Raw genomic sequence first — 13,404 nt, forward strand, 5'->3', positions numbered from 1 at the left:
TTTCCCCCCGGCAGTCAACAATATGACTCCCCTGTGACTAATGCTAATAATTTCATCAATGCTAGAGTTTTATTTAAAGAATAATTTTATTAAGAGTTATATTAGTGTTAGAGTTGCTCAAGAAATAAATATGCCATTTTAATCTATATTGTAGGATTTCTCAGACTTTATGATATGGCAGCTGTCTGTTGTAGCTTGCACATGAAGACTACACCCTAGCCTAGAATGAATTTGGAATAATAGCTATCCAAATTCTAGGGTTTAGTTTTCATGTGCTTGGAACCAGGTTGGGAAAAAAAACATTTTGACCTTTTTGATAGATAGATAGATAGATAGATAGATAGATAGATAGATAGATAGATAGATAGATAGATAGGCAGGCAGGCAGGCAGGCAGGCAGGCAGGCAGGCAGGCAGGCAGGCAGGCAGGCAGATAACCTTTATTGTCATTTTTTACTGTGGGCACAATGGAACACATTAAAAATGAAATTTAGTTGCTTGTTTGTGACCTCTGGAAGATATCAAACAATAGACTAAGATTCCTGAAATAGTTTGATGGAAACCCAGCATTCTGTAGAGCAGGGGTCTTCAAACCTGGCCCTTTAATGACTTCTGGACTTCAAAGAAAGGTATAATCTTTCTTTCCAAGAAAGTTTCTGGGTTATATATAGAGATGTTATTAGAAAGTAAACAAATTGAGGGCTATAGCCCAGGGCCCTGTTTAGAAGTGGATTTCTTTTTTTTTTTTTTTTTTTTTATTGAAAAGTTTTAAAAATACAGTTTTCCTTTAAAAAACCCCCTTCCCCCTCCCTACCTCCCCTCCCTACCTCCCCCCTTCCCCCCCCTCCCCCCCTCCCTCCTCCCCCCCCACCTCCCCCTAACCCCCCTCCCCCCCCCGGACTTCCCAGAGCTAAATACAAGGTATATATATATAAAAAGGCAATCATAAACAACCATATACTAACAACTATAAATTCTAAAATCCATCACTCTCTAACTTATATAGGATCAAACAAAACTTAGCATTATTAAATATATATAGAAGACAAAATAAAAAAAGAAAAAAGAAAACGAAAGAAGACTTATTCAAATGCTAGATAAAACTTCTTGACCCTATACTTATTCTGGATAAACTCAATCCATTTTCTCCATTCCATAATATAATGTTCTTGCGAGTAATCTTTCAAATAGGCCGAAATCTTCGCCATCTCTGCCAAGTCGGAAACCTTTAAAATCCACTCTTGTATAGTCGGCAGTTCCTCTTTCTTCCAATATTGACCTATCAAAAGTCTTGCTGCCGTAACTAAATTCAACATCAACTTAAAGTCCACAACTGTAGCGTCAACAATTATTCCCAACAAAAAAAATTGCGGACAAAACTTTATCCTCCGTTTAAAAATCTTCTGCATATTCCACCAGACTTTTATCCAAAAAGCCTTGACCTTTTTACATGTCCACCATATGTGAAAATATGTTGCCTCTTCATCACCACACCTCCAACATTTAGGCTGATAATTCGGATACATACTTGCAAGCTTTTTAGGATCTAGATGCCATCTATAAAACATTTTGTAAAAGTTCTCTCTTAAACTTTGAGCTTGAGTGAATTTTACATTCCTCACCCAGATCTTTTCCCACGTGTCCATTGTAATAACTTCCTGAATGTTTTGGGCCCACTTTATCATACAATCCTTAACAAGCTCTGTTTCTGAATCGATCTCTATCAATGCAAGATATATCCGTTTAATATGTGCTGGTCCTTGATTTCTAATTTGCTTTATCAAATTTTCATCAGTCGTTGCAAATCCATTTTTTTGGTCTTCTTTCCACCTGGCCTGTAACTGAATATATTGAAACCAAGTCTGAACAACCTTCTCTTCTCGCAAGAAACTATATGATTTCAAGCACCAAATATTCCTTTCCAAACTTAAAATTTCCTTGTAAGTAGTCTCATCATGTTTGAAACCAGCATGTATATTTTCTATTGCGTGTTTTGGGATTGCCCACAATGGTATCTTGCTGCTTAACTTATGTCTATACTTCTTCCAAACTCTCAGCAATGCCTGTCTTAAAATATGCATCCTAAACACAGTATCTACCTTCTTATCATACAACAAATATGCATGCCAGCCAAACAACAGATCATGGCCCTCAAGATTTAATAACCTCGATTGTGTCAAATTAATCCAATCACTTATTCCTACTAGTGCAGCAGCTTCATAATATAATTTAAAATTAGGCATTTTAAGGCCACCTCTCTCACGAGTATCCTGCATAATCTTAAGTTTAACTCGTGGCTTTTTCCCTGCCCACACAAATTTATTGATACCACGCTGCCATTCCTCCAAGTTAGAGTCTTTCTTAAGAATCGGTATCATTTGAAATAAGAATAAAAATTTGGGCAGGACATTCATTTTCACTGCTGCAATCCGTCCCAACAAAGACAATTGCAATTTTTCCCAACTCTCCAGTTCTTTTTGAATTTTCCCCCATAACTTTTCATAATTATTTTTATATAGCTTTGTATTAGAGGGCGACAAAATCACCCCCAAATATTTAACCCTTTTAACAATCTCAAATCCAGTTAATCCTTCTAAGAGAGCCTAGAAGTGGATTTCTGTACTTAGTGAAAAGCCAGAGGTAGTTGAGAAGGTAATGGACAGCTACTTTATCTATTTGTCTGCTGATAGTGAATACTTTATGAGCCACCACCATAAGCTCCATTTTGCGAGAGTGTCTGTGACATGATGCCGGAATGGCCCATGTATTCATTGATTTGGAAGCATTGGGGCTTCCCATCGCCCATCACATAATCATAATTAAAAGCAAGAACTCAGTACCACTCTGTTGAAACATATGAAGTAGCAAGAATTTCAGCATCTGGTAGAACGCAGGAGTCCAGAGGCAGGAAAATCCGGCAAAGGTATACATGGCTGGAATGGTGTAGGAAAGATTAAGGCCTGGTTCTAAGTGAAGAAAACAGATAGGAAGGACCCATCCTTCCCTCCCCAGAATCTCCCTGCTTCCATATAATATTCAATATACTGTTCATTTTCTTTCAGCATTTGTATTTTCCCTAGGATTAAGCAAGAAAAGCTTTGGAGGAGTTGAGCAGTGAATTCAGTGGCAAAATTCTTGTGAAATCTGAGGTCTTGTGCAAGGCTAATAATGTATTTGGTTCCTTTTGCATTTTAAATGATTATCCTGGGTATAGTGACAGCCAGGATTTGGCATTTACAGTCATTCAGAAGAAGCTGGAATTGTGCTCATCAGGGCTTTTATTGTCTGGAGGAGGACTGAGCAAAACGTCTCCCTCTCCAAGCATTGTTCCAACTTCTTTTGCAAGAATGCACGCACAAGCTAGCTACAGTCTGGGAAACACACCCGGGTTTGCCATCCAGCAAGATGTGAATACCCAGAGGCCTCTTTTTGCATAAGAAGGTGTCTGATTGACATTTTAAAAGAAAAAGAAGAGGAAAGAGATGGTTTGTCGTCCTTTATCTTGGAGAGGTTTTCATAATCTACGTTGGCAAACAAAGAACCTTGTCTGTCTTAGCAAAGGTGCTCATAACACCTGCTCATTTTTGCAAATAGTCAGTCTGAATTAGTTTTGCAGATTTAGTTCTTTTTTTGTAAAAGTCTGGAATTTTTATTAGTCCTTTTAATGACGTCTTTCCATTGTTTAATTACTGTGTTTTATTTATGATATGCTTTAATATTACTTAAATGCATGTTTAGTGACAAGAATATCCTATCAAATTTTCCAGCTGGAATTAGAAAGTAGAGAAACTTCATAGCTTGCATCCAAGAGAAGACAAAGGAGAATTTAAAGGGGAGTTGTAGAAGATTCTCTTTCTATTGCAAACTAGAGTTGAGTTCCCATTATTACATTCTCCTCCACTGGATTTGTTCTTTTGAAACAGCTGGGAATGCTTGTTCATATACATATTCTTCCTTTCCCTTATAGCTAAACAACATTAAAAACCGAAGTAAAAAATAATTTAAAAACCACTGTATAGATGTGGGGAGAAATAGGTTGATGACATTACAGATGCCAGTCAATCAGTACCATCTATAGTTGTCCTTTCACCAATTCCAGCTGTTGTCTACATTTTTTTAGTTCTTGTCTTGATGTTGGAGTTTGATTTTGTTCTTTCAGGTTGTTTTTTTTTAGATCAGCCTAGGGAACACCATCAATGCAAGATTTTCTAACCCATTCCTTACATTAAAATACCTGTCGTTATGGAACAAAATAACACATTTCTTCGCTTTTTCCCTTCAAGAACCATTCACGAAATAAGAATTTTAAAATAAAACCAAGGAATATTTTGAGGATATCAAACTTGTACAGTCTGATGCCCTCCAGTTTTATTACACCTTCATTCCCATATTTGTTAGGCTGAATGGCTACACTGGAAGCCAAGACAACTGGAGGCACCCTATTGACGGAAGGCTGTCAAAGAACATCCAAAGAGCTTGGTTGCTGAATCAGACCAAATACCCACCTAGACCAGTTTCCTCATGACCATAAGCGTTAACTACATGCTTCTGGAAGTAGTGAAGTGGGCAGCTACAGTATCCTTCTTCCTTAGGTATTTTGTGGTAGCTAATTTCTGAACTCTCTTCCAGGGCAACAAGTCACCGAGTTAATTTCATAAAGGTATGTATTAAAAAAAATCCATGATTAGTAAAATTTCTGCCTGGGTTGCAGTGCCTTTGTTTTCACAGATCAATGCCTATGCTTGTCTTTTTATTCTGGGATTGACTAGCAGCTTATTAGTGAATGTGCCAGCCTTATGGGCAGAAATAATACTTTTCTTGATATCCTAATGCTGTTTGAAACCACTTCCATTTTATCTACCTGTTCTGTGCATTCCTTTTCACTCCCTAGGACTGAGGGTCTTATTCTTAGCAGTTAAACTAATTATGGACCTTGATCTTCCTGTTGCTTAATCTGCAGATACAGATACTTTTATTGCTATTTTTGAACTGCACGACATTAACATGTTATAGTCTCTTCAAAACTCTGTTGTTCTTTCTATTACAAATACTCATTTGAGCATATCCAATGCTGTGTATAGCATTTCAATGCCTAGTCCTCCCATATGACATTGGCCAGTAGGTGGCAGCAAAGAGGTGCAAAAATCCTTTGTCTCTTTAGTGTCATCTAGTGGTTGTCTGAATAATTTGATTTTATCTGGGCTGCCTATGATGTTAAATGTTTCTAATGATTTTTAGTATTTGTATTTGTAAGCTGCCTAAAGTCTATGGAGTGGACAGCTATAATAAATTTAAAATAATTATAATAAATTGGATTCCCTAGAATTTTTGGGTATGGCTTGAAGTAAATTGTCAACAGTTTCCCAGTTTGAAATTGACTGTGTATTGGGAGAGATATTCTTTTCATTTTAAACATCCAAGAACAACAATGGGCAGTCAGAGGACAAGGTGAACTTTCTTTAGACTGCTCATTGATGTTCAGGGATACTTACGATGGAAAGTATAACTGATCTATATCAGAAACATTTCTGAGACAGCCAGCAGACTACTATTACTTGTTGGTTTACAAAGAAAATAAAAGAAAACCTTCTGAAACTTCTTAAGCAAACCCAAAGACCCAATAACCAAAGAAGAAGAAACGTAAAGATTATAACACTGTAAAGATTATAACAGCCACTATGTAGAATAGCAGACAGAGGATTAAACAGGTAAAAAGACAGACAGGTAAAAAATTGAAAGAACACATTCCTGGAAGCATGGTGTTATGTTGGATTTCTTTATTTATTGATAGAAAATGGGATGTGATTAGACCTTGGGCTATGTCTTATTATTATTATCATTGCTATCGCTTTTATCAGTATTTGGGCCCATTATTTTGCATGTTACCTGTTTTTTTAGTTTAATCCTCTGTCTGCTATTCAGAGTCACTGCCTATGAGATGGGTAGCTATACAAATTATTTAAATAAATATGTTCTAACAGATCAGCCATCAACTAACACATAGGGCTAAACTCCATCTACATACATTTAAAAAGTAGAATAAAAAAAATCAGGGATGAAAACTAATAGCCCAGAACACATCCTCTTTAGCAACCAACATATAAACAAGCCAAGACTAGCCAGGCAAGCTGCTGTATATAAATAATCAGCAAACTCCACTCCCCCTTATATTGATAATGTTACCCAACTTGCTAACATCTGCAGGAAAACAACATCAGCAGAGAATACTAAGAACCCAACAGATGTCTGGATTGTCGAGCTATGATATGGCTACTGATGCAAATCTTTTAAAAGTGGTTTACAGACTGTAGCTTACATGGGGCTCATCCTTGTGTTGCCTTAAACCCCAGCACAACTATGTCCTGGTAACTATTTTTGTATGGCATATTCTCATTGCCTTCATCCTATCCTCAGCTCACTACTTCAAAGGTTGGGGACCGCTGGTTTATATAGTACACACAGTTGTAAACCACAGGCTTTCTTCTAAATAGCGGGGTGGATAATTCTAATCCTACCTAGCCCAACCCAACTGAATTATGTATAGATGACAATAGGCAGTGGTCAGATCAAAGGTACACAAGTGGGTTGGAATGTAACCTGAGTAAATGTCTTTGGGAAGACTCTTCCTCCTTTTCATAAAGATAAAGGGAGGGAGGAGGGAAGCACATTCTGTGCTTCAAGATTCTGTTGCTACAGGTAATCCTTGACTTCCAACAGTTCATTTAGTGAAGTTACAATGGTACCAAAAAGTATTTTATGACAGTTTTCTACACTTAACCACCATGGCAGCATCCCCATGGTCACGTGATCAAAATTTGGGTGCTTGGCAACTGTTCCTATTTATGACAGTTGCAGTGTCCCAGGGTCATGTGATCACATTTGCAACCTTCTGACAAGCAAAGTTAATAGGGAAGCCAGATTCAATTTACAGCTGTGTTACTTAACGACCACAGTGAATAGCTTAAGAAATGTGGCCAAGAAAGGTAGTAAAATGGGGCAAAACTGTTGTTTAGCAAGAGAAATTTTGGGCTCATTTGTGGTCATAAGTTGAGGATTATTTGTATAACTTTATCAAAAAACTAGTACTGGCCTACATGACACTGGCTTCCTAGTCTGATTGCCTTGAAGGTTGACGTGTCCTAGTGGTAGGGTTTTGTGAAATGACTTTCTCCCTTTTAGAAAGTTATTTCTGTTTCAAATTTCTCTAACTTTTAACGCAGGCAATGAGTGATGGTGGCTTCCATGTCTTGACTGTGGACTACAGAGGTATGTTTCAATGCAAAGTTGATTTCTAGGTGTTCAGTATATTTCTGTCTAATTTGCCTGATGATTTCTCCAAGGCTATGCCGACTCTACTGGTAAACCTAGTGAAAAAGGCTTTACAACAGATGTTCTCTTCCTTTACAACTGGGTAAAAGCACGGAGTGGAAATAGCATGATCATCTTCTGGGGACACTCGCTGGGCACTGGGTAGGTTGTTATTTTGACCTTCAGAGCAAGAGAAAATGTTTCTTTCGATCTGATAGCTTGAAAATTGATGACTATATTTTGGACATTGGTGTGTGTGAGTGCATGTTCTTTATAAATTCTTATTTTTTTATTTTTTTTTACAAACAAAGGCACTATAGCATTATCAAAGTCAAGAAGACTTGAAAGGAATATATAAACGATGGATCAGCAGTAGAAAACCTGCTGAACTTCAACCTCAGTAGTATTTTAAAATAAAATTAATCTTTTTGAAGTCTAAAATGCTTAATTAGCTAAAATGTACTAAGACCACAGATTTCAGAAGCTTTCAATGGGTATGAGAAGGGGCATTTGTGGCAGTCATGAAAGAAGTTCGTAATTGTTAGGCCAGTGGTTCTCAACCTTTTCTTCACCACAGAACCCCTTTAAATACCTTTTGTGGCCATGGACCACCAAGCCTTAACTCAGCATTTAAATCATAACATTTATTCAAGCCTTTGCAGACCCCCTCTGATGACATTGTGGCCCCCCAGGGTCTGCAGACCCCAGGTTGAGAACCAGTGGTTTAGGATGTAGCTTAAGGCGGTAACTCTTCCCTAATTTATGCCAAAACAAACAACATAGATGAGACTTACTTCAGAATAGATAGGTTAAGACTTTTTGTATCCTCACAATTTCTTCTTTCCTTGTAGAATTGCTACTAATACTGCCAGAAAGCTGAAAGAACAAGGTAACTATTATATGAATGGAGAAAGTAACATTTCTCATTGAATTGTTGTGGAAGATTCTGTCTGTTTTTGCATAGTCTGTGTGACCTAGAACAGTTTTCAAACTTGTCAACTTTCAGATGTATGGACCAACTCCCTTCAACTTCTGGGAGTTGAAGTCCACATCAAGTTTGAAAAACAGTGGTTTACACAAAGAGCATATTGGAAATGTGGTAAAAACTGGTAATAAAAGTAGATGCAGAGGGAAGGAGGAACATATTAAATATTAGACATCTGGAACACTGACCCTGATAGGCATGCAGTAGCTGGCTGGATAATTCTGGGAATTGAAGTCCACACTTCTTAAAGTTGACAAGTTTGAAAAACACTGATCTAGAAATTATCCTCTGCTATCCATCTGTTATGATTGAGTTGTCAGAAAGCTGTTAAGAATCTGTAAAATATAATATTCTTTCCTACTTTAATGTTCACTTTCCAGTTCCTTGTAGCTTCTTCTCCAGTCTCTCTCAGCTAAGTCAAAATTGTAGGTAACCTATACCTCCCCTCCAAGTGCATCATGGTAAATCCCAGGTGCTTAACGGGGCCAATCTCAAAAAAATTTCCTCTGCAAAATTGGCTTGGGAATGAGTCTATTGCAGGGGAATGCAACTTATTTACTTGAATCCTGACTTTTTTTATTTTTACAAATGTCAAGGCCGCGAACATATCCAATACACCTTCCACCTTCTGTTTTCCCCATAAACAATAACCCTGTGAAGTGAGTAGATCTGAGAAAAAGTGACTGGCCCAAGGTCAACAACTGGCGTTGATGGTTAAGGCAGAACTAGAACTCACGGTCTCTTGGTTTCTAACTTCGTGACTTAATCACTAGCTCAAACTGACTCTTTAATAGCCTTACAAGCCCAAGGACTCTTGACACTTTTTACTGTATCCCAAGGACACATTTTTTGCCAATATAAAGGAGAAATTTTTTAAAAAAACCCTGTAATATATTTTTATTTTTTTTATTTATTTTATTAATATTTCTATACCGCCCTTCTCCCGAAGGACTCTAAGGGACGCGGTGGCTCAGTGGGTTAGGACGCTGAGCTTGTCGATCAGAAGATCGGCAGTTTGGCGGGTCGAATCCCGAGTGCTGCGTAGCAGAGTGAGCGCCTGTTACTCGTCCCAGCTTCTGCCAACCTAGCAGTTCGAAAGCACGTAAAAATGCAAGTAGAAAAATAGGGACCACTATGGTGGGAAGGTAACAGCGTTCCGTGCGCCTTTGGCGTCTAGTCATGCCGGCCACATGACCACGGAGTTGTCCTCGGACAAGCGCTGGCTCTTCGGCTTTGAAACGGAGATGAGCACCGGCCCCTAGAGTTGGAAATGACTAGCACGCATGTGCGGGGGAACCTTTACCTTTTAAACATATGTCTAACACTGTTAATAAATATAATCCAAATATCTGCAAGCAGCAAAAAAAGAGAGAAAAATCTGAAAATTTAATGTGTGATTAGCTTCTCATTTTGAGTTGTTGCGCATTCATGAAAACTGCCCTCCCCAACACCATTACATGTTGCACATACACCAAAAGACCACCCAGTTTTGTTTGTGTGTGTGTGTGTGTATGTGCCCAGTTTGATACTGTGGCCCATGCACCTTTTTGTTATCTACATTATAGTTTGGGTCATTCAGTTGAGCAATTTGCAAGTGCTTAGGAGAGCAAGGTTTTATTGTGTGCCATCTTTTATTGGCTGCCATCTTGACTTTTTTGACACCCTTCCTGCAGTCACTTCTACCTGTGAAGAATGGAACAAGCAACAGAAATGGAAGTTCCTAGTTCTTAACTTGTGTAACTTATTTCTGCTGTTTGAGCATGTTAACACTATTGCGATGCATTTTTCTCACTGACTCTATCAATGTTGAATGGAAAGAAATGGGGAAGGGCCAGGCATGTTTTCCATTGAAAAATTGTTTGCAAATTGCCTCAATGTTTCAAGCAAAAGTGTGCAACCTGTTTCCTTTGGGCTCCTTTGAGTGTGGTCTCAGAGCTCTTGTAAAATCTGCCGTCAAATTGTAGTTTTTGAGATACTTGAATGGGAAAATCGTCACATTCCCAGAGTATAATTGTAGTACTTGCACTGAATTAATTTAATACAAACATATTTAGTTTTGGTTTAGCTCCACCTACTTATTTATTCTGCCTATTTTGGGAGCCTATCATTCAAGGTCCTCCAGTTTAGAAATCTGAGAGCAGCTAAGAGCAGGGGTGTCAAACTGCCAGCCCACGGGCTGGATGCGTCATGTGGAAGCCACACCCACCACATTGCCAGCAATGGCAAAACCATCCCGATATGTTGTGCAACGTCACATAACGTTGCGAGTTTGACATGTCTGAGCTAGAGTCAAATAGATGGGAGGAATGCCAGCAGCACTCTTAATTTTTCAAGAAAACTGTGGGTAAGAAGAAAATAGCTTGTAATAAAACTCAGCTCCTGATAGGATTGTGTTGGATGATTAATTGGCCTTCTCCCTTAATCCTGCTTCTTTAAACTGATGTTGGGAATTGTGGATTGTATATTTAGCCTTGAGGCTTTGATGTACTTTTGTCTCTGCTACACCAGTGTGTCTTGTTTCTCTGGTTCTCGCAATTGTTTTTCAGGATGAGGGCCTTAGTCTCAGAAAACAACCTGCTCCTCTTTGGTTTCTCTCCACTGGTTTTTGTTTTCCTGATATAATCCTCTTTTTTTCCTCTAGAAGGTATCTTAGTGGATGCAATCATCCTGGAGGCTGCTTATACCTCCATCCGGGATGCAGCTGCCACCATCCCCATAGTAACAGTAAGTCTTGGCACTCTTATTTTTAGTTCCATATATACATTCTTTATGTAGCAGCATGCCAAGCTGTGGTGAAAATATGTGCCTGGCTCACTTGAACTGTGAGAACTCCTGCAGTTGGGTCCACCTAGGGGACTGGATTTATGTGTTATGCAATCTGGATTTATGTGTTCATGCGGAAGAGAAAACAGATATCAGAACACAACTAGAAGAAGGAAAAGGAACTGAGTCATTTCAGATATTGCTGAACAAAAACTCTGACCTGCCGTAGACTGTATAGCAATGAAGAATGCTGGGAATTGTAGTTCAGCAGCTATTAGAAGGTCACATTTATGTTCCAAGGATCTTCCATATTGTATGAAACACAATTAGCAAAAGAAAAAGGATTCCTGACAGGAAGAATAATGTATATTTCTCTGTTAATAGTCTTACTTTTATTATTAAGAACAAAATAGGTACCAGGTTTTCAGCATATATGTGATAACAGCATATCCTTGAGTGAGGGAGTGCTGCATCTTATTTTATTTTTTTATTTTATTTTATTAGATTTATATACCGCCCTTTCCCGAAGGACTCAGGGCGGTTTACAGGGTATTTAAAACAACCAGTACAAAAGTTAAAAACAAATTTAAAAAGATCAAATTATCCCTAAAATTAAAAAACTCCAGTTAAAAATTCTCAGCCTGGGCCGGAGAGCTCAAAGAGCCAGGTCTTCAGGTCCCAGAGAAATGTGCAAAGGTCGGGGGCAGTCCTGAGCTCCATGGGCAGCTGGTTCCAGAGGGCAGGCGCACCCACAGAGAAGGCCCTTCCCCTGGGTGTTATCCGCCGACAGTCTTTTATCGGCGGCACCCTGAGAAGACCCTCCCTGTGGGAGCGCACTGGACGAAGGGAGCTTGATGCTGGCAGCAGGTGTTCCCTCAGATATCCCGGACCCAAGCCATTCAGGGCTTTATAGGTCATCACCAGCACCTTGAATCTTGTCCTCAAGAAACCATTGCTCAGTGCAGATTATTATCAGCCTCCTACCTTTTCTTTTTGGGGAAAATTGTTGAGAAAACAGTGGGGGTTGCAGCTGCAGAGAGCCCTGGACGAAACAGGTTATACAGGTGAAACTCGAAAAATTAGAATATTGTGCAAAAGTTCATTTATTTCAGTAATGCAACTTAAAAGGGGAAACTAATATATGAGATAGACTCATTACATGCAAAGCAAGATAGTTCACGCTGTGATTTGTCATAATTGTGATGATTATGGCTTACAGCTCATGAAAACCCCAAATCCACAATCTCAGAAAATTAGAATATTACATGCAATCAATAAAACAAGGAGTGAACATAGAACAATATCAGACCTCTGAAAAGTATAAGCATGCATATGTATTCAGTACTTGGTTTGGGCCCCTTTTGCAGCAATTACTGCCTCAATGCGGCGTGGCATGGAAGCTATCAGCCTGTGGCACTGCTGAGGTGTTATGGAAGACCAGGATGCTTCAATAGTGGCCTTCAGCTCTTCTGCATTGTTCGGTCTCATGTCTCTCATCTTTCTCTTGGCAATGCCGCATAGATTCTCTATGGGGTTCAGGTCAGGCGAGTTTGCTGGCCAATCAAGCACAGTAATCCCACGGCCATTGAACCAGGTTTTGGTGCTTTTGGCAGTGTGGGCAGGTGCCAAGTCCTGCTGGAAAATGAAGTCAGCATCCCCGTAAAGCTCGTCTGTGGAAAGAAGCATGAAGTGCTCCAAAATCTCCTGGTAGATGGCTGCATTGACCCTGGACTTAATGAAGCACAGTGGACCAACACCAGCAGATGACATGGCTCCCCAAATCAACACAGACTGTGGAAACTTCACACTGGACTTCAAGCATCTTGCAGTGTGTGCCTCTCCATTCTTCCTCCAGACTCTGGGTCCTTGGTTTCCAAATGAGATGCAAAAGTTGCTCTCATCAGAAAAGAGGACTTTGGACCACTGAGCAACAGACCAGGTCTGTTTTTCTTTAGCCCAGGTAAGACGCTTCTGACGTTGTTTGTTGTTCAGGAGCGGCTTGACAAGAGGAATACGACATTTGAAGCCCATGTCCAGGATCCGTCTGTGTGTGGTGGCTCTTGATGCACTGACTCCAGCCTCAGTCCACTCCTTGTGAAAGTCCCCAACACTTTTGAATGGCCTTTTCCTGACAATCCTCTCCAGGCTGCAGACATCCCTGCTGCTTGTGCACCTTTTTGTTCCACACTTTTTCCTTCCACATAACTTTCTATTAATGTGCTTTGATACAGCACTTTGGGAACATCCAACTTTTGCAATTACCTTTTGAGGCTTTCCCTCCTTGTGGAGGGTGTCAATGATGGTTTTCTGCACAACTGTCAGGTCAGCAGTCTTCCCCATGATTGTGAT

At 39.4% G+C, this 13,404-nt stretch overlaps 1 protein-coding gene across 1 annotated transcript in view; it reads left to right on the top strand.

Moving 5' to 3' along the window:
* ABHD12B (abhydrolase domain containing 12B) overlaps positions 1 to 13,404 on the top strand; it is a 39,075-nt gene that overhangs the window by 20,069 nt on the left and 5,602 nt on the right. The window contains exons 5-9 of the mRNA XM_081314614.1: positions 4,629 to 4,659; positions 7,220 to 7,265; positions 7,340 to 7,469; positions 8,159 to 8,196; positions 10,934 to 11,016. Of these exons, the coding sequence (XP_081170740.1) occupies positions 4,629 to 4,659; positions 7,220 to 7,265; positions 7,340 to 7,469; positions 8,159 to 8,196; positions 10,934 to 11,016 (328 nt within the window). The remainder of the gene's footprint in view (positions 1 to 4,628; positions 4,660 to 7,219; positions 7,266 to 7,339; positions 7,470 to 8,158; positions 8,197 to 10,933; positions 11,017 to 13,404) is intronic.

This window comes from Vipera berus, assembly GCF_964194415.1.
Source record: "Vipera berus genome assembly, chromosome: 1".
NCBI classification, from domain to species: domain Eukaryota; kingdom Metazoa; phylum Chordata; class Lepidosauria; order Squamata; family Viperidae; genus Vipera; species Vipera berus.